General features: G+C 37.9%; 1 protein-coding gene across 1 annotated transcript in view; it reads left to right on the plus strand.

The window, feature by feature from the left end:
* The window catches only part of LOC149445224 (alpha-2-macroglobulin-like protein 1), a 238,295-nt gene that overhangs the window by 106,663 nt on the left and 111,225 nt on the right, over window positions 1-20,407 (plus strand). The window contains exon 19 of the mRNA XM_089654069.1: window positions 18,408-18,494. Within this exon, the coding sequence (XP_089510195.1) occupies window positions 18,408-18,494 (87 nt within the window). The remainder of the gene's footprint in view (window positions 1-18,407; window positions 18,495-20,407) is intronic.

Genomic DNA, 20,407 nt, shown 5'->3' on the forward strand with positions numbered 1-20,407 from the left:
AAAATCCTACTTACAAGCTGTAGGGAACTGAAAAGCATAACAAAAAAAATTCTTCGAAGATGGCCGACGTCAGAGAGAGGCTCCGCCCGACGCGCTTAATCATCAAAAGACTTCTTCCAAGGGCTCCTAAACTCACGTTTTGTCTGGGTTTTTTTTGCCAAAGCTCCTAGTGTACATTTAGCCTTAAAGAAAAAGTCTCACACTGGATTAATGCACAGATCTGGAAGAAGCATACAAAGATTAACTGTAAAAATAATCATATATGTTGCGCTCTATAATATAATTCTAAATTCCTAAACCTTATCACCATGTATTATTCAACATGTGAAATACAAAATTAATTCAAACACAATAAATAAAACGTGCTGAAAAAGTGCTTCAAACAGTGCAGAGCTGTGTGACAGTGCATATCAAAACATAATAGTCCACTCTGTGCTTTCAATATTAGCAATATGCAACTGTGCCGTGATCCACTCTCTGTGTCAAATAATGGGTGTCCGCTCACCTCCTGTGTTAGCCAAACTATTAGTATGGCTAATAACGCTTTTTGTCCTTATAGGACTAGGTGGTATTTTCCATAAAGAACAGATATAATCCTCCTGTAGATGGATGTATTGTGGTGCCAGCTTCCTCCCAATAGGGATCTCCCTCTCTCCTCTCCAAAACCACTCTGCCTTAATGGGTGGATAGGGGAACAGATATCCCTCTTACTGTGCGGATTTAGTAGCTGACTCCACCTCTCGGTATAATGCCGTATCATGCAAGAGAAAACAATAATAGTGCCTTATCCTTTATAAACAATGTATCTTTATTTTATACAATGCGCACTCACATGTAACAATCCATAAAATAGCAGTGTGTGATACCAGGTCCACTGTCTATACTCGCCGTATCTCGTAATGGCGTCGTGACGTCAGCCCCTCCCCTGCGCATTACGCCACAGGGTCATGTGGCTTCCTCAGGGGGAATCCCTGCGCAGGGCATGTGCAGTTTTAAAGCATATCATGTTTGGTATCTATTTACTCGGCATATCATCATCTTTTATAGCTTACCAAATAATTGGCCAATATATTGTGTTTTTGTGCATTAAAAGTAAAAAAAGTGTATTTTTTTTTTAAAATTGCATTTGAAAAGTCGCTGCGTGAGTACTATGTGCCATAAAAAATTGTAGTACCCACCATTTTATTCAGTAGGGTGTCTGCTTTAAAAAAATATATAATGTTTAGGGTTTAAATTAATATCCTAGCAAAAAATACTGATTTTTTTCATGTGAACAAATTGCATGACCGCGCAATTGTCCGATAAACTAGTGCAGCGCTGTATAGCAAAAAAATGGCGGAAATTGCACTATGTCTACCATAGTTTGTAGACGCTATAACTTTCACACAAAGCAATCAATATATACTTATAGCGGGACTGCGGCGGGCATTCTGACACGGGGGGGGGGGAAACTGACTTGGTGTCACTGACATCCCCAGTGACACCAATACAGTGATCAGTGTTAATTTATTTTTTAAGGTACTTATATAGCACCATAAATTTACGCAGTGCTTTGCATACATTGTACATTCACATCAGTCCCTAACCCTCAAGGGGTGTACAATCTAAGGTCCCTCACTTACATTCTTATATACACATACTAGGGACAACTTAGACAGGAGCCAATTAACCTTCCAGTATGTCTTTGGAGTGTGGGAAGAAAGCCAACGATCCCCGCAGGATGGATCCGATCTATCCTGCAGGGATCGTTGGCTTTCTTTACAACTTACATTTTCGTAGAGCAGGTGTGGTGTCACCCCTTATAGGTTGCATGCCGACGATCCCCGCAGGATGGATCTGATCTGCGGATTGGGAAGCATAATGGATCGGAGTCCGATCCATTATGCTCAATCCACAGATCCGATCCATTCTGTGGGGATCGTCGGAGGGGGTGTCACCAAGTGTTATCACACCGGGTGACACCAACCCTAGGACTGCCCCTGGGCATACACTACTAGAAAGTCATTTGAGAATGTATGTATAAGAGTGTTTGTTAGATTTTCCAATCATTCGTGCGGTCAAAATCAGCATACGTTTTTTAAACGCAGGGATAAGAAAATTAACATAAATGGGATTAAGTTTTTCCTGAATGAACAAATTTCTAACACTGAATGTAGTTTTAATTCGGGAAAGTCCATTCAATCCAATTAAAAGCATTTTAAATTTTAAAGTAATTTCACCGACATTGAATGTTCTTATGAATTTTTGTACAGATGTTTGTAAATCTACTAGTGTTTGGTCAATTTAACAAGCACAGATTGGCTGATTTAGTAATTGCATGAAAATTCACTTTAATTCTCTCATCGCGTTCACTTTGAATACTCAGTCATATGTAGATGAAATAAGTAAACAGGAAGTTGCTTTTCACATAATTGGATAGTAAAAGTGAATATGCACATAATCTGTTGTGTGAAGATTGTAAATTAACGTACTAAACCGAGATCAATATGTGTGTCTTATTCATATAGGATATATATATATATATATACATACACACACTGCTCAAAAAAAGGAACACTTTTTAATCAGAGTATAGCATCAAGTCAGTGAAACTCCTGGGATATTGATCTGGTCAGTTAAATAGCAGAGGGGGTTGCTAATCAGTTTCAGCACAGTCTCAAGAGCATGAAGGAGATTCCAGGAGACAGGCAGTTCCTCTAGGAGAGCTGGATAGGGCCGTAGAAGGTCCTAAACCCATCAGCAGGACTGGTATCTGCTCCTTTGTGTAAAGAGAAACAGGTTGAGCACTGCCAGAGCCCTACAAAATGACCTCCAGCAGGCCACTGCTGTGAATGTCTCTGACCAAACAATCAGAAACAGACCTCTACAGGCTAGGCAATGGCACCCTGACTGCCAATAGATATCGGAATGAAATCCTTGGACCCATTGTCAGACCCTACGCTGGTGCAGTGGGTCCTGGGTTTCTCCTGGTACACGATAATGCCCGGCCTCATGGAGCAATGGTCAAAAATGTCAGACTGATAGGTAGTAACACAAAACACATACAACATACAATATAATTCCTGCTGAAGGGAGTAATTCCAATTTCTGAGGCCAAGGGATTATTTCTCATTGACACACCACACCATGACATCTATTGTTCTTTTTGTTTAATAAAAACACAAAAATTGTCCTTTTCAGTAATTTATTAAAGTATATGAGATTTATATTTTTTGTATTTTTACTTACTCATACTTTTTGAATGAAGAACTATTTTTTTTAAATAGTCAATAATGTCCATAGGGTATACCCATTTTTTTCACATGATTCTACATCAGTGGCTGTAAGGAAAAGGTCAAGCTCCATAAAATATGTTGGTGTCTAACGAGGAAGAGTCTGCTGTTGGGGGATTTTTATGGACTGTCATGGAGGACATGCCTATTTACTAGCGACCTCTGAGGAAACTTAGGATTCTATGGAACATTGATTGAAAAAAGCTGCTCTACACAAAATAATTCAAGTGGATATGAAAACAATTCTAACCGATTTGATAATACTTCTAATGTTAAAATCCATATTCCACAATCCATATATGTTTTTGATGGTATATTTCAGCAAAATGTTCACAGTGCCTTTGTTGATCACTACTCACGCCATCATAGCACAGCTCACACTTTTTTGTAAAGTACTATTTTAGTCTTTTCTAATCTCTTCTATCCTTTTCTATTATTTTATATTCTATTCTAATGTATTCTGTTCATTTTCAAATTCATTCTATTAAAAATTAGAATTTTAGAAGGCAGCTATATTCTTTCTTTTTTATTCTATTCTATTGTTTTTCTAAACTATCCTATTCTATTATTTGATTCTCTATTCTATTCCTTTATTTTCTGTTCTATTTTGCTCTGTTTTACTCTATTATTTTCTATTCTATTGTTTGATTTTCTTTTCTAATCTTTTCTATTCTAATTGTTTCTGTTATTTTCTGTTCTATTATTTGATTTTCTATTCTAATTGATTTTATTATTTTCTATTCCTTTACTTTCTATTCTATTTTGTTCTGTTTTACTTTATTATTTTCTACTGAATTCTGTTCTATTCTTTTATTTTCTATTCTGCTCTTTTTTTCCTCTATTCTTTTTGATTCTTTTATTTAAATTTCTATTCTTTTCTATTTCTTTATTTTCTGTTCTATTTCATTCTATTCTTTTTTTCTTGGTTGTCGAATTCGAATTGGTTTTTCGAATTTGTTTTGTTTCGCTTTTTCAGATTTGTTTACCGGTAAATACATTACTATTGTAATTCGGATTCGGGATGAAACGAACTGCAATTTGTCTAATCAACACCACTTTCACTAATCTGTAAACAAAAATCAAGTTTTTCTTATTTCTTTGCACATAATTGGGTATTTAATGGCAGGATGTATTTTCTTTTTGTTTTACCTCATTCACTAAGAGAAATGGTTATTCATTATGCAAAATGAAAATCCTTTAGTAAATCAGGGTCATTTTATTTATTAAAGAATTAAAGTTCTGTTTGTAAGGGAAATATCAATTCATGAGAAACAGAAGCCATTAAGGAAATATTATTCATTGCATGCAGAAAATTCAAAATTCCACATCAGTAAGGTATGTATATTTTTGAGTTTTTATAAGATAAAATGACAAATGTATATGCAATGTGGGCCATGTTTATAAATTGAAGCAAAAAGGAATACAGTCCTATAAAGACTATAATTTCTTTAATTGTCAAATTATATTCAAACATCACATCATTTTTTTTTTTTCCTGCTTAATAATTTGCTGTAGTAAATCATAGTCACATCTTTACACAACTTCTACTATCAACGAAATAAAACCTCATCTTTTGGTAATATGGGAGATATATTCTGTTGATGTACATTTTATATACCATGAATACAGTAACTGAGGTGACAATATGGATGTATAATGTTTTCATAATATGAATGTAGTAGTATGTTTGTTTAGCAGAAAGACCGCCAATGATGAGAAGAGGAGGTAGACCCTTAGCCAAACCAGCTGGAAAATCAGGTGTTTTACTATGTATATCACAACTGCACATATATATCCTTCTCAATCTACATTCTATATACTGACTGCACCGATATATCCTCCTCCTCCGCACTCTACATTCTATATACTGACTGTACTGATATATCCTCCTCCTCCGCACTCTACATTCTATATACTGACTGTATTGATATATTGTCCTCCTCCTCCGCACTCTTCATTCTATATACTGACTGCACTGATATATCCTCCTCCACACTCTATATTATATATACTGACTGTACTGATATATCCTCCTCCTCCTCCGCATTCTACATTCTATATACTGACTGTACTGATATATCCTCCTCCTCCTCCGCACTCTTCATTCTATATACTGACTGCACTGATATATCCTCCTCCTCCTCCACACTCTATATTATATATACTGACTGTACTGATATATCCTCCTCCACACTCTACATTCTATATACTGACTGTACTGATATATCCTCCTCCTCCGCAATCTACATTTTATATACTGACTGTACTGATATATCCTCCTCCTCCACACTCTACATTCTATATACTGACTGTACTGATATATCCTCCTCCTCCTCCGCACTCTACATTTTATATACTGACTGTACTGATATATCCTCCTATTCCTCCGCACTCTACATTCTATATACTGACTGTACTGATTATCCTCCTCCGCTCTCTACATTCTATATACTGACTGTACTGATATATCCTCCTCCGCACTCTACATTCTATATACTGACTGTACTGATATATCCTCCTCCTCCTCCATACTCTACATTCTATATACTGACTGTACTGATATCTCCTCCTCCTTCTCCGCACTCTACATTCTATATACTGACTGTACTGATATATCCTCCTCCTCCACACTCTACATTCTATATACTGACTGTACTGATATATCCTCCTCCTTCTCCGCACTCTACATTCTATATACTGACTGTACTGATATATCCTCCTCCTCCACACTCTACATTCTATATACTGACTGTACTGATATATCCTCCTCCTCCTCTGCACTCTACATTCTATATACTGACTGTACCGATATATCCTCCTCCTCCTCCGCACTCTAAATTCTATATACTGACTGTACTGATATATCCTCCTCCTCCTCCACACTGTACATTCTATATACTGCCTGTACTGATATATCCTCCTCCTCCTCCGCACTCTGCATTCTATATACTGACTGTACTGATATATCCTCCTCCTCCGCACTCTACATTCTATATACTGACTGTACTGATATATCCTCCTCCTCCTCCGCACTCTACATTCTATATACTGACTGTACTGATATATCCTCCTCCTCCTCCACACTCTACATTCTATATACTGACTGTACTGATATATCCTCCTCCTCCTCCTCCACACTCTACATTCTATATACTGACTGTACTGATATATCCTCCTCCTCCGCACTCTACATTCTATATACTGACTGTACTGATATATCCTCCTCCTCCACACTCTACATTCTATATACTGACTGTACCGATATATCCTCCTCCTCCTCCGCACTCTACATTCTATATACTGACTGTACTGATATATCCTCCTCCTCCTCCTCCTCCGCACTCTAAATTCTATATACTGGCTGTACTAATATATCCTCCTCCTTCGCACTCTAAATTCTATATACTGACTGTACTGATATATCCTCCTCTACACTCTACGTTGTATATACTGACTGTACTAATATATCCTCCTCTACACTCTACATACTGACTGTACTGATATATCCTTTTCTACACTCTACATTCTATATACTGACTGTACTGATATATCCTTCTCCTCCTCCGCACTCTACATTCTATATGCTGACTGTACTGATATCTCCTCCTCCTCCACACTCTACATTCTATATACTGACTGCACTGATATATCGTCTTCCTCCTCCGCACTCTACATTCTGGCCCTACCCAAACAGTATATTGTGCTAAAGAAGTGAACCAGAACCTTTGATAAGTGGAAGATTGGGTTTGATAATAAAATATGGAACTTAATCAGTATTCTAAACAAAGTAATTGGGAGCAGAAGAACTACTGCAGTAAGTGTTATGTAAGAAAATATTAATATTAGTACCTACATCCAATATTTTCAACCAAGGCCCTTATAGGATTCCTGATGAAACTGTGCACATATACCCAGGTATATAAAGTGATTAATAGAAATACCTCCACATGAATGTTGCAGAAAAGTTCAGTTGCCCTTGAGGATGATATAGCATCTGTTTTTGTGACAGAGACCTGAACACAGGATCTAAGGGCAATTGGAGAGCCTCCAACTGTTGTCTAACCAGCCTGAAACAGAGCTTCTCACTGGCAGAGACTGTGTTGCGGCACTGAAACTCAGAGTCCGCCTATCTACTCTGTGGTTTAGTCCCTCCCTAATAGTTTTTAACCTGACAAGCAGCCAGACCTCTAAACTAATGATCCTGATGTGGCCACCGGAGGTCTAACCTGGCTGTAGCCTAGGCTGGTTATTGAGTCCTAAGCTAAAACTAGCTGTAAAATCCCAGACCAGAAGGGACAGTGTTAACTAAAATAGCAGAAGATGCATATAAACTATATTGCAATAAACACATCGAACAGCACAGACCTAGCTTTCTGGCACTGTGCATGTGAAATAAAAACAAGGACAGGGCAGAGAAACTCTGTCCATCACAAGGATTTAGATATACACTCAGCAGCTACAGCTAAAGTTAAATCATATGAATACTTGCATAATAGTCACTTCTGGTTGGGGTTTAGTAGAATGGACAGGAAATGTGGCTGAGACCTTCTCTCTCCCTCTCTCCACTTCCTCCTTCCAGGGTTTCAAAGCGAACATCCCAGGGACAGGAAGTACATACATAATATATTTAAAGGCAGCAGATCCCACAATTCTATACTGACCAAACAGATCTAGCCCCTTCACTCTACAATATAAACTGTACTGATATATCCGCCTCAGCACTCTACAACCTATATACTAATTGTACAGATAAGCCCTCATCTTCTGCACTCTATACATTCTGTAGGCTGACTTTGCTGCTTTTTTTACATACTCCTTGCAGAATTAGTAAAATGTTTATGCTGTACCAATGCCACAAAACAGTCAATTTACAATACCCTAAAACAGAGAAACCTCAGAACTTCTAGAAAAATCAACCATATTTGCCATTTTTGCAGAGAAGTCAACAAGGCCATTGAAGAGAAGCACAACATCTCTCCATAATGCAGGTTGATCTCTGCTGTTTTGGGGGTGTATGAGCTAGAGGGGCACAGAGAATTTATCAAAACTGGTGTCAAGACGATTGCACTTGGACTTATCCATCATGACAATGATACTAAACATAAGACCATGTTGACCCTTCAGTGTCTGCAGCATAAAAAAATGAAGGATCTGGAGTGGCAATCCCAATCTCCTTTCCACAACGCCATGAAGCCATTTTGGGGAGATTTCAAACATGCAGTTCATGCTACATAACCAAAGAATTTATAGGAGATAGAAGCTATGTGCCAAGAAAATTGGGCAGGCGTCAAGTCAAATATGAATTCTGCATCCTATTAGAGTTTGCATGATGAGAATGTAAGGCCATCTTTCTAACAGTTAAAGTGTTACTAAACCCAGGACCCTGCATTCACTCTGTCTGATCTTCCACAGTACACGGAACATGGAAATGCAATTATTTTAGTAAATATAAACTCCTAAATACCTTTTCTCATCAACAGTATATAGCAGTCTTGTGGCTTCTATAAGTGCCCGGCCGAGCACTGGTCAACGCTTGTTGGAGGAGTTTTCTTTCAGCTCTAGAAGGGCGCAGAGCCCCTGACCTCTGTCTGGACAGTACTGATTAGTCCTGTGCTGATCACATGCACTCTCTCAAGAAAAACAAAACCTCTCTAGCAATACACACCAAACTGAGCATGTGCAGAGTGACTCCACACGCTATGTCTTATCAGGACATAAGAGGGGGTCACTGGAAGAAGGGGAGGATCAGAGAAGTCATGATCACACAGCATTTTTACACATTGCAAAGGATTAACCCCTTAGGTACCACAGTGAGTATAACAAGCATGCTTTACTGCATACAGTATACAGACTGATTTTAATGTTGTGGGTTTGGTAACATTTTAAAGTTGAACCAGAAATGGATTTTTCATCCCAGTAATAATCCCACAAACAGTAGCAAATTCAGAATAGAGTGTCTCAAATAGAAGAAATTGGGGCTTATGGACTTGTCTAGTCAAAGCGCTTATTTGAATCCCATTGAAAAGTTGTGGTGGATTTTGAAATGAGCAGTTCATACTAGGAGACCCAGAGACATTTTGTATGGAGCAGTGGTCAAAAATTATACACTTCCAATGTCAGACTAGTGGAGATTAACACAAAACACCTTCAAGATATAAATTCTGCTAAAGGGAGCAATTCCAACTTCTGAAGCCAAGGATGTATTTATTATTGCCACCCTACACCATGACATCTATTGACATTTTTGTTTCATTGAGTCATGAAAAGGCAATTTTTGGGGGTTTTTATTCAAGTGGGCAACACAGTGGCTAAATGGTTAGCACTTCCATCTGGCAGTACTCGGGTCATTGGTTCAAATCCCAACCACCACACCACCTGCCTGGAGTTTGCATGTTCTCCCTGTGCCTGCGTGGGTTTCCTCTGGGTACTCCTGTTTCCTCCTACACTCCAAAAGACATGCTGGTAGGTTAATTGGCTCCTGTCTAAATTGGCCCTAGTATGTGTATGTATGAATGTGAGTTAGGGACTTTAGATTGTACGCCCCTTGAGGTTTGTACAGAGACACAGTACAGGAGATGACCAGAGACTGCGGACACAGTACAGGAGATGACCAGAGACTGCAGACACAGTACAGGAGATGACCAGAGACTGCAGACACAGTACAGGAGATGACCAGAGACTGCGGACACAGTACAGGAGACCTGACCTGTCATGTGTCCCAGAAGACACCGGATCATTCACAAAGCGCAGCACATGCGCAGTGGGCACCCGGCTGTCACAGAAGCCAGCGTGGGAAGACTGTGCAGCGCTGGAGCGAGGAACAGGTAAGGCCCTGCAGGAGAGAACAGCTGAGCGGCCGGCCCGGTATTCTGACATGGCAGAAATACCGGACCGGCCGCTTTATATTCGCTCCATAAGACGCACTGACATTTTCCCCCCTTTTTTGGGGGAAAAAAAGTGCGTCTTATGGAGCGAAAAATACGGTATATCATATTTATCCTTAAGCACATTTTGAATGAAGATCTAATGTTTGCCTGTTCAAATATAATGAAAAAGTCAGTAATTTCCACGGAGTGTACTTTTTTTTAGATGACTGTACATCAGTGGATATAAAGAAAAGGACAAGCTCCTTGCAATGTGTTGGCATCTAATGTGGAAGACTCTAGTATTGGGTTTTTTTGTAGACTGTCGTGGAGGACAGTGACTATTTATGCAGATTGAAACAACAGATGCTGGCAGTTATAGTCCTACATTTGGATCAGAGTAACAAAGACTTTATGAAGTCTTAATATTAGGAGAGAGCAGGGTGGATTTGATTTAAATCAAACTGATTTAAATCACGATTTAAATCACAATTTAAATCACTAGTCAGTAAGGCTTGATTTAAATCCTAGTTTTCTACATAAAGACTAATTCTTGCTGGTATAACTTTAATATGAAGTAGATGAAGATTTTTAGAATAACAACTTTTCATATTAGTTTTTTTATCCCCAGTTTAATAGGTTAATCATTCATATTTGGGCAACTTTTCTGTTGTACTTAGGAAGGAGAAAAATAATCATTACCTTAATAATAACAATTTAAATAGATTTATTCATCTGAAACAATAACATTCCAGCATATGTGATTTGCGTAAACAAACATCGATGTTTGTTAACTAATTTGGCTAAACAAAATATATATATTTTAGGAAACTTAGACTGTCAGCCCCTCCTCCTCACACTTAGTTTCACTTTCTTCTTGTACAGATCTATTCCACTCCAAACAATCAGAAAAATATTGTTTCTATTCTATTCACTGAACTTCTTGAAACTTAGCACTGAAGGGGCTGATTCTGTATTCATAGGTTTGTAGAAGTTAGGATGAAGGTCTTTTTCTTAACTCTGTTCATGTTATAACATTTTTGCTGTGAAGAAGAGGCATGTGATCTCCGCTGAGTCAAATTCAGTTTTGAGAACTGCAAAGTAAACCAATCATCTGTGATAATATCTTGTAGGCAGAGAAACTGCCCAATAATCTTACAAAAACCTCTGGAAGAGCATGACATTGTGAATGGATTCATGGAATTTATTTACCAAAAAAATTAAACATATACAGCCTTATTCTACATAATTAAAAAACTAATCTTTATTTCATGATGGATTAACCTTTGGGTGGTAATATATTTTCCTCAAAAAACATTTTATTAAAAAAAATCCGATTTAAATAAAAAAAAAATTGATTTTTTTGATTTTTTTTAAAGAAATCATTGATTTTTATCCACCCTGGGAGAGAGTGATTGTATACTTGTGTGGGTTGTTTTCACTTCATTATAAAATAAAAAATAAAACATTATTAATGATCCCTATACCAACCCTTTTAACATGGAGGAACCCTTGAAGTATTATGGTGGGTTCAGGGAACCCCTGGTAATAGCTCTATTTCTACAGCCCAAAGTACATTAGTGTGAAGGCCACTTGGAAGTATGCTTCTTACATTTGTGGTCAGTTGGAAGAATTCTACCATACAGATAACTAAAAAGATTAATGGTGTTACTGGTTACTCAGCTGAGAGAGAGAAGTTGATAATTGCTCAAGGAACCCCTCGCAACCTTTAGAGGAACCCTAGAGGTCTATGGAAAGAAAAAGCTGCTCTACACTCTGCCATTGTGTTCTGTGTTTTGTCTTGTAGTAATAATTCCCTTATCATGGCAATGAGATGTAGAGGGATAATCGTTTGAATTGCAAAAGTGGCCAGACAGAATTAAATCCTTTGGCAGATTGGACAAGTCACATATCTGTAATTCAAATGTGTATTTAGCTGTCTGGCTCGAGTTTAGATTTCAATAGAAATGACCCATTAAATGGAATCAAGACATTGTGGCTGATTTACTAAAGAAGTAGAGCATTTTAACTTTCAAAGTGAGTTTTCACTTTGTAAAGTGAGGTAAAACTGAGTGAAAATTAATTTTGCAATGAATATCCAATACAAGGACAAAAAAAGTATTGTTAGTTCTGCATAATATGATTGAAATCAGCACCACCTTCACTAATGTGCAAAGAAAAATCTATTTTGTTTTAAATTACCTTGCAAAGTGAAAATCCCTTAGTAAATCAGGGTCAGTTGATTTACTAAAGAATTACAGCATGTGGAATATCAATTCATGAGAAACAAAAGTCATCAAAAGAAATATAATCATTGCAGGCTGACAATTCATAATTCCACAGCAATCAGGTATGTAGAGTATATTTTTTAGGTTTTTTTATACGTTAAAATGACAAATGAAAATATAATATTTGCTGTTTTTTATCAATTGAAGCAAAAAGGATTACAGTTCTAGACTGGAACAGTTCTGTTAAATTATAATCAAACCTCAAATCATTTTTTTATTTCTACCTTATAATTTGCTTTAGTAAATCACAGCGACACCTTTACACAACTTGTAGCTTCAAAGAAAGAAAAACTCATCTTTTGGTAATATGGGAGATATACAGTATTCTGTTGAGGTATTCAAGATATAGAAAATGTTTATTGAGGAAATACAATAATTGAGGCTACAGTTTGAAGATTTGGGTGTACAATGTTTTCATATTATGAATGTACTGGCGTCTTTGTTCAGCAGGAAGGCGGCCAATGATGTCAAAGCAAGCTGCTAGAAAAGATGCTCGACCAGTTGCAAAATCAGGTGTCTTACAGTGTATATCACAATTGTACATATATATCCTTCACACTCTACATTCTATATACTGACTGTACTGATATATCCTCCTCCTCCTCCGCACTCTACATTCTATATACTGACTGTACTGATATATCCTCCTCCTCCTCCACACTCTACATTCTATATACTGACTGTACTGATATATCCTCCTCCTCCGCACTCTACATTCTATATACTGACTGTACTGATATATCCTCCTCCTCCTCCGCACTCTACATTCTATATACTGACTGTACTGATATATCCTCCTCCGCACTCTACATTCTATATACTGACTGTACTGATATATCCTCCTCCTCCTCCACACTCTACATTCTATATACTGACTGTACTGATATATCCTCCTCCACACTCTACCTTCTATATACTGACTGCACTAATATATCCTCCTCCGCACTCTACATGCTATATACTGACTGTACTGATATATCCTTCTCCTCCGCACTCTACATTCTATATACTGACTGTACTGATATATCCTCCTCCTCCGCACTCTACATTCTATATACTGACTGTACTGATATATCCTCCTCCTCCGCACTCTACATTCTATATACTGACTGTACTGATATATCCTGCTCCGCATTCTACATTCTATATACTGACTGTACTAATATATCCTCCTCCTCCTCCGCACTCTACATTCTATATACTGACTGTACTGATATATCCTCCTCCGCACTCTACATTCTATATACTGACTGTACTGATATATCCTCCTCCTCCTCCACACTCTACATTCTATATACTGACTGTACTGATATATCCTCCTCCTCCTCCACACTCTACATTCTATATACTGACTGTACTGATATATCCTCCTCCTCCTCCGCACTCTACATTCTATATACTGACTGTACTGATATATCATCCTCCTCCTCCTCCGCATTCTACATTCTATATACTGACTGTACTGATATATCCTCTTCCTCCGCACTCTACATTCTATATACTGACTGTACTGATATATCCTCCTCCTCCTCAGCACTCTACATTCTATATACTGACTGTACTGATATATCCTCCTCCTCCTCAGCACTCTACATTCTATATACTGACTGTACTGATATATCCCCCTCCTCCTCCGCACTCTACATTCTATATACTGACTGTACTGATATATCCCCCTCCTCCTCCGCACTCTACATTCTATATACTGACTGTATTGATATCTCCTCCTCATCCACATTCTACATTCTATATACTGACTGTACTGATGTATCCTCCTCCGCATTCTACATTCTATATACTGACAGTACTGATATATCCTCCTCCTCCTCCTCCGCACTCTACATTCTATATACTGACTGTACTGATATATCCTCCTCCTCCTCCTCCGCACTCTACATTCTATATACTGACTGAACTGGTATATCCTCCTCCTCCTCCACACTCTACATTCTATATACTGACTGTACTGATATATCCTCCTCCTCCTCCACACTCTACATTCTATATACTGACTGTACTGATATATCCTCCTCCGCACTCTACATTCTATATACTGACTGTACTGATATATCCTCCTCCTCCTCCGCACTCTACATTCTATATACTGACTGTACTGATATATCCTCCTCCTCCGCACTCTACATTCTATATACTGACTGTACTGATATATCCTCCTCCTCCGCACTCTACATTCTATATACTGACTGTACTGATATATCCTCCTCCACACTCTACATTCTATATACTGACTGTACTGATATATCCTCCTCCGCACTCTACATTCTATATACTGACTGTACTGATATATCCTCCTCCTCCTCCGCACTCTACATTCTATATACTGACTGTACTGATATATCCTCCTCCTCCTCCGCACTCTACATTCTATATACTGACTGTACTGATATATCCTCCTCCTCCTCCGCACTCTACATTCTATATACTGACTGTACTGATATATCCTCCTCCTCCTCCGCACTCTACATTCTATATACTGACTGTACTGATATATCCTCCTCCTCCTCCGCACTCTACATTCTATATACTGACTGTACTGATATATCCTCCTCCTCCTCCGCACTCTACATTCTATATACTGACTGTACTGATATATCCTCCTCCTCCTCCGCACTCTACATTCTATATACTGACTGTACTGATATATCCTCCTCCTCCTCCGCACTCTACATTCTATATACTGACTGTACTGATATATCCTCCTCCTCCTCTGCACTCTACATTCTATATACTGACTGTACTGATATCTTCTCCTCCTCCTCCGCACTCTACATTCTATATACTGACTGTACTGATATATCCCCCTCCTCCTCCGCACTCTACATTCTATATACTGACTGTACTGATATATCCTCCTCCTCCGCACTCTACATTCTATATACTAACTGTACTGATATATCCTCCTTCTCCTCCACACTCTACATTCTATATAATGAATGTACTGATATATCTTCAACCTCCAAAGCTGCTTTGTTAAAAATATAGACCCCCATAACTCTGATACATCTGTCTATGGCTTCGGACCTTCATAGCAAGCAGACTCATCCACACAACTAAAGTGCAGCATTTTTAAGTTTGCATAAACCATGTAAAAAGCACACACATGCAGATTAAAAAAAAAAATAATACAATCTTAGATTTTTTAAAGGGTAAATATATTCATTTATAAAATCAGATACATTTTCAATCAATGATATATAAATCAGAGAAGGTAATGGAGGAATTGAAAATGATTAATTTATCATCAGAGGAGCTTAGATATGATCAAATGAGCTTGTTCAAAAGGGATTGCATTTTTATTGACCTACCCAAAAGAGTAATTGCTTTAAAGCAGTAAAAGATGTCCAATTATTTGCCTGCAAATTTGTTGTTGAGCTGATGAATGTGGAGAACTTTCTTTTTGCTCAGAATACCCAATCACATGCAAGGAAAATTTAAAAAAAACAGCATTTTTGCTTGCACGTGATTGGATGATGGAAATGAGCAGAGATGCACCTCATTTCTAAGCTCTGGGAGGAATTCCAATGCAAAGCTAAACTTCCTTTGCAAAGTGAACAGTCTGTTTACCTTTAGTAAATCAACCCCATTACATTAAATGTACTCTCATATGTGAGGGATACTAACCATTCGCTAACATTTCAGTGCCTCCATCTGCAGACTGTCTACACTGTTTGGCATTCTCAATTGGCAATCATCTGTATCCACCTATATACACATGGGTTGATTTACTAAAGGCAGATTATTATTAAGGATTTATATAGTGCCAACACTTTGCTCAGCGCTTACAATATAAAGGGAGACAATACAGCAACAAGGGCCCTGCTGCTTGGAGCTTACAATCTAAGAGGGGGGGGGGCTAGTGGTACAAAAGGTAATAAACTGTGGGGGATGAACTGATGGGAGAAATAGAAGATTTGGTTATTAGTTGAAGGCAGGATAGGCTTCCCTGAAGAGATAGGTTTTCAGAGATCGTCTAAAAGTGGGCAGAGTAGGCGATAATCGGATAGATTGGGGTAGAGAGTTCCAGAGGATGGGGGAGGCTCTGGAGAAGTCCTGGAGTCAAGCATGGGAGGAGGAAACAAGGGAGCTAGAGAGCAGGAGGTCATGCGAGGAGTGGAGAGTACGGTTTGGGTGATATTTGGAGACAAGATTGGTGATTTAATTTGGGGCAGAGTTATAAATGGCTTTATATGTTATTGTTAATGTTTTGAATTTTATCCATTGGGCAATGGGAAGCCAGTGGAGGGATTGGCAGAGAGGGGTGACAGACATGGAATTGTTAGTAAGGTGGATGAGTCTGGCAGCAGCACTCATGATAGACTGAAGAGGGGATAGCCTGTTCACTTTGCAAGGGAATTTTCCTTTTGCTTTTTGAATGAGATGAAGCTCTACTGACTGCCATCATCCAATCATGTGAAAAAAAATATCTTTTTCTCCATTTTCTTTGTTCATGATCGTGTATTCTTTGAAAAATTAATTTTCTCCACATTCACTAAGCTAAGAAAAAAATTCCCCTTCAAGGTGAAAATTCCCATTGCAAGGTGAACACTTTAGTTGCCTTTAGTAAGTCTACCCCATAGTATGCAAGCCTGGATTGGCTACAGAACTCTGTAAAGTTTAGGAGACTTGGCCATCTGTATCACATTTTTCGGTTCATCCTTCTGCAGACTAGAGATGTGCACAATGGAAAAATTTGTGTTGCTTTAAGTTAATAATTTCTTTCCATCATATTTGTTTTCTTAGAATGATTTGTTTTCAGAATTCATTTCATATATTCCAAATTAATTTTGTATTCGATTTGTTTCGTATATTCGCTGTGTCGTGTTTTAATGTGTTAATTAGTGATTTTGGAAGATTACTTATAGACTCTGTTTGGATTGGATAGAGGGGTGGATCTGTCAGAATCTCTGAATCATAACATAACAAATTGAACAAAATTAATTTCAGATACATTCATTGTTATAATTCGGAGATTCTGTTGGGGTCACCTCTATCCGACCCAAATTAAGAATCATCATTTTATTTGACTTTTTTACCTTTCTGTATTTGCTGCAGTATGTTTCCATTTTAAATATAATGAATTTTTATTTTTTAAATGGATTTGAATCAATTCGTCTTTCGTTATGACTGCGTTTTTCAGATACTACAAACAATAACATAAGGTCTGAATGAAACGGATGAATACAAATAAATTTTGCTGTTTCATTATAATTTATTTCAGATTTGTTGAAATTCGTTACTATTGTGCTTCGGAGATTCGAATACATGCAAATCTCTGAAGAACAATAACTTTGTCCAAATTTTGATTAGTAAACAAACAAATCGCACATATTTATTGCAGACTGATCGCATGGTTGAAGGAATCACTTGCATACAAATTTTGTGTATTAATGTTGCACATACTCTCTATGTGAAGTGTATACAGTACAATGGACATCTTTTTGTATATGAATGGTACATTAACAGTTTGTGGAAATTCGAAGAGTTTTTCTATTTAAGATTGGATTATACATTTTCTCTTTGGTGGATGACTAAGATTATTTCATTGCTATACCATATATTCTATCTTTTTTTTGCTCATGTTTATAGGAGTTGTGCAACTGTAAAATATCTTGCGATATGTAGGTGTTACTTATCATATTGATATGATCTTTTTTTGTGATTTCTGAAGATTTGCATTTATGGTGCATGATTTTGCAATGTTAAATGATTTTAAGATTGATTTTTTGGGATTGAATAATAATTTTCTTTACAAACTGAATGGCAGTCACATAAGGAGGGTGAAACATTTTCCATTTTTGTTTTAACTTCTTATACAGTGTGAAATTTTACATTCTGCCCATAAAACAAAAACGTGAATATACTGTACACTGTGCACTATATTGATAACTATATTTTGACTATTTTGAGTATTTATATATACATTCTTTAAATATCATAAATGTATTGACTTCTTTTCCCGGCAGGTATATTGCCAATGGCAAAGTCAGCTCACCTTTTAGGATCGGTTGTTAGTTCAGTTGTTGGAGCACCTGGAGCCCCCCAAGCACCAGGTGTCATACCTTTTATTTTATATATATATATATATATATATATATATATATATATTTTTTTTTTTTTTTTAATATTTATATACTTCCATATCCTCTGCACTCTACATTCTGTATACTAACTTTAACAACATATCCTCCTTCTCCATACTCTGCATTCTATATTTTCTTTGTATATATTCTTTTTTTATACATTCTTTGTTTACTTGTTTCTAAGACAGATTTTCTTCTCAACTTTAACATACACATTTTTTTAAAATTTTTTCAATATAAACATTTTCATTTGTCAAACATCACTCATTTGTTTTTATTTTTATTTTTTTGAGTTGCTTTTTACCAGAGAATAGAGTTTTGTCCAGTGGCAAGCTGACCGTGCTGGCTTCATTCTCATACCAAATAATATAGGTACAAAATTATTTTGTGAACAATTACTAAGGAATATTTTTGCATGTACAAGTAATGCAGGGCTAGGCAGGGGGTTGCCAGCTGGACTTACCATGGGCACAGCGTCCTATAATTCTGATTAGAAGTTCAGGGATTCCAACTGACCATGCTAGATCTGCATCCATGCTTAGGGTGATCAAGAAGACAAGGGGCCTGGCAGGAGTATAGATGTGATTCTACCTCCATCTCTGGGTATTTCTGTGTGCAATCAGGTGAAGGAGACTCTGGGATTTTACTGACTATCTTTTGGTCCATAATTGCATAAAAACTGCTGCTGTTTGCATATCTGAACCTGCAAAAATAGGTAGCACAATTGAAACTACTTATGAAAAATAACAGATCTTCTGGTAGAAATAGCAGTTAATAAAACTAAGTTACAGGGGGCACTAAGAGAAAAAATAATGGCTGGGTTAATACTGGTGATAAACTACAGCATGTTTTTTCTCTTTGCCCTTGGTTAATGCTTTGAATGCTTCAGGATCTGCATTGTGGGAGATCTGTCTAAAAAAAAAAAAAAAAGACAATTTCTAGGATGCATCTCCTACATTCAGCTTGCTAGAATAGAGGAACTGCATGCTAAAAGATTTGTACTGTTACTCACATGGGTTCAGTGCCCCTTCATGGCCAGAGGCTAGATTACTTCACCAGGCCCCACATACAGAAGGATATTGTCCTTTCACCTGCCAGTGACACCTGTCCTGGTTACCGACTGAAGAGTGCTGAGACTCTACACCAGCTCTTCTTACACAATACACTTGAACCCAAAGGCAAAGAGGGGAACAACCACACTTACTTTCCGAAGCCCTGCACACCATGGATCCAGGCCCAGTCCCTAGGAGGATTCTATTCTGCTGTGGACCCCAAGATAGGGACCCAACCACTTGACCGGGTGCACCAAGTGCTAGGCCACCCTACCTATTGAACCTCCATCAACAACCAGCACTGTTCCCTCTTCCAAACTGGCTGCTCCTCCTTCTTATTACTTCTCACCAGGGGCGGACTGACAACTCTTGGGGCCCCCAGGCAATAGGGGATCATGAGGCCCCTGTGTCCTTGCCCAAACTCAAAAAAGCCTATGAAAAAGGTACCAGGGGCATCTCATGGGGACCCCTACTGACCCCGGGCCCTCGGGCAGTGCCCGTGTTTCCAAATGGTCAGTCCGCCCCTGCTTCTCACTTCATAATCCAAAGGATTACCTTATAATTGTTGTGACAGTGTGGCGACCTGTCACAGTGTAGAAGGGATATTTCACCCGGGATTCTCAAAAAAGCAGGTTGAGTGGCTCCAGGGTACTTGTTTAATACAGAGGAAACTGGCTTTTCACTTTCCTCATTTGTTTGTAAAGTCCATTTGGGACCTGGAGCCTGGAGATTTCAAAGTGATTTGGGAGAGATGAAATCTCCAATCCTCAGACCAGGTTTTGGGAAAGGCCAGGAGACTGATTAGTCAGGTGTGTGTGGCCTTCTTCTAGA

Source organism: Staurois parvus, unplaced genomic scaffold, assembly GCF_062004578.1.
Source record: "Staurois parvus isolate SC_StPar_1 unplaced genomic scaffold, SC_StPar_1.0 ptg000737l, whole genome shotgun sequence".
In the NCBI taxonomy this organism is placed as follows: Eukaryota; Metazoa; Chordata; class Amphibia; order Anura; family Ranidae; genus Staurois; species Staurois parvus.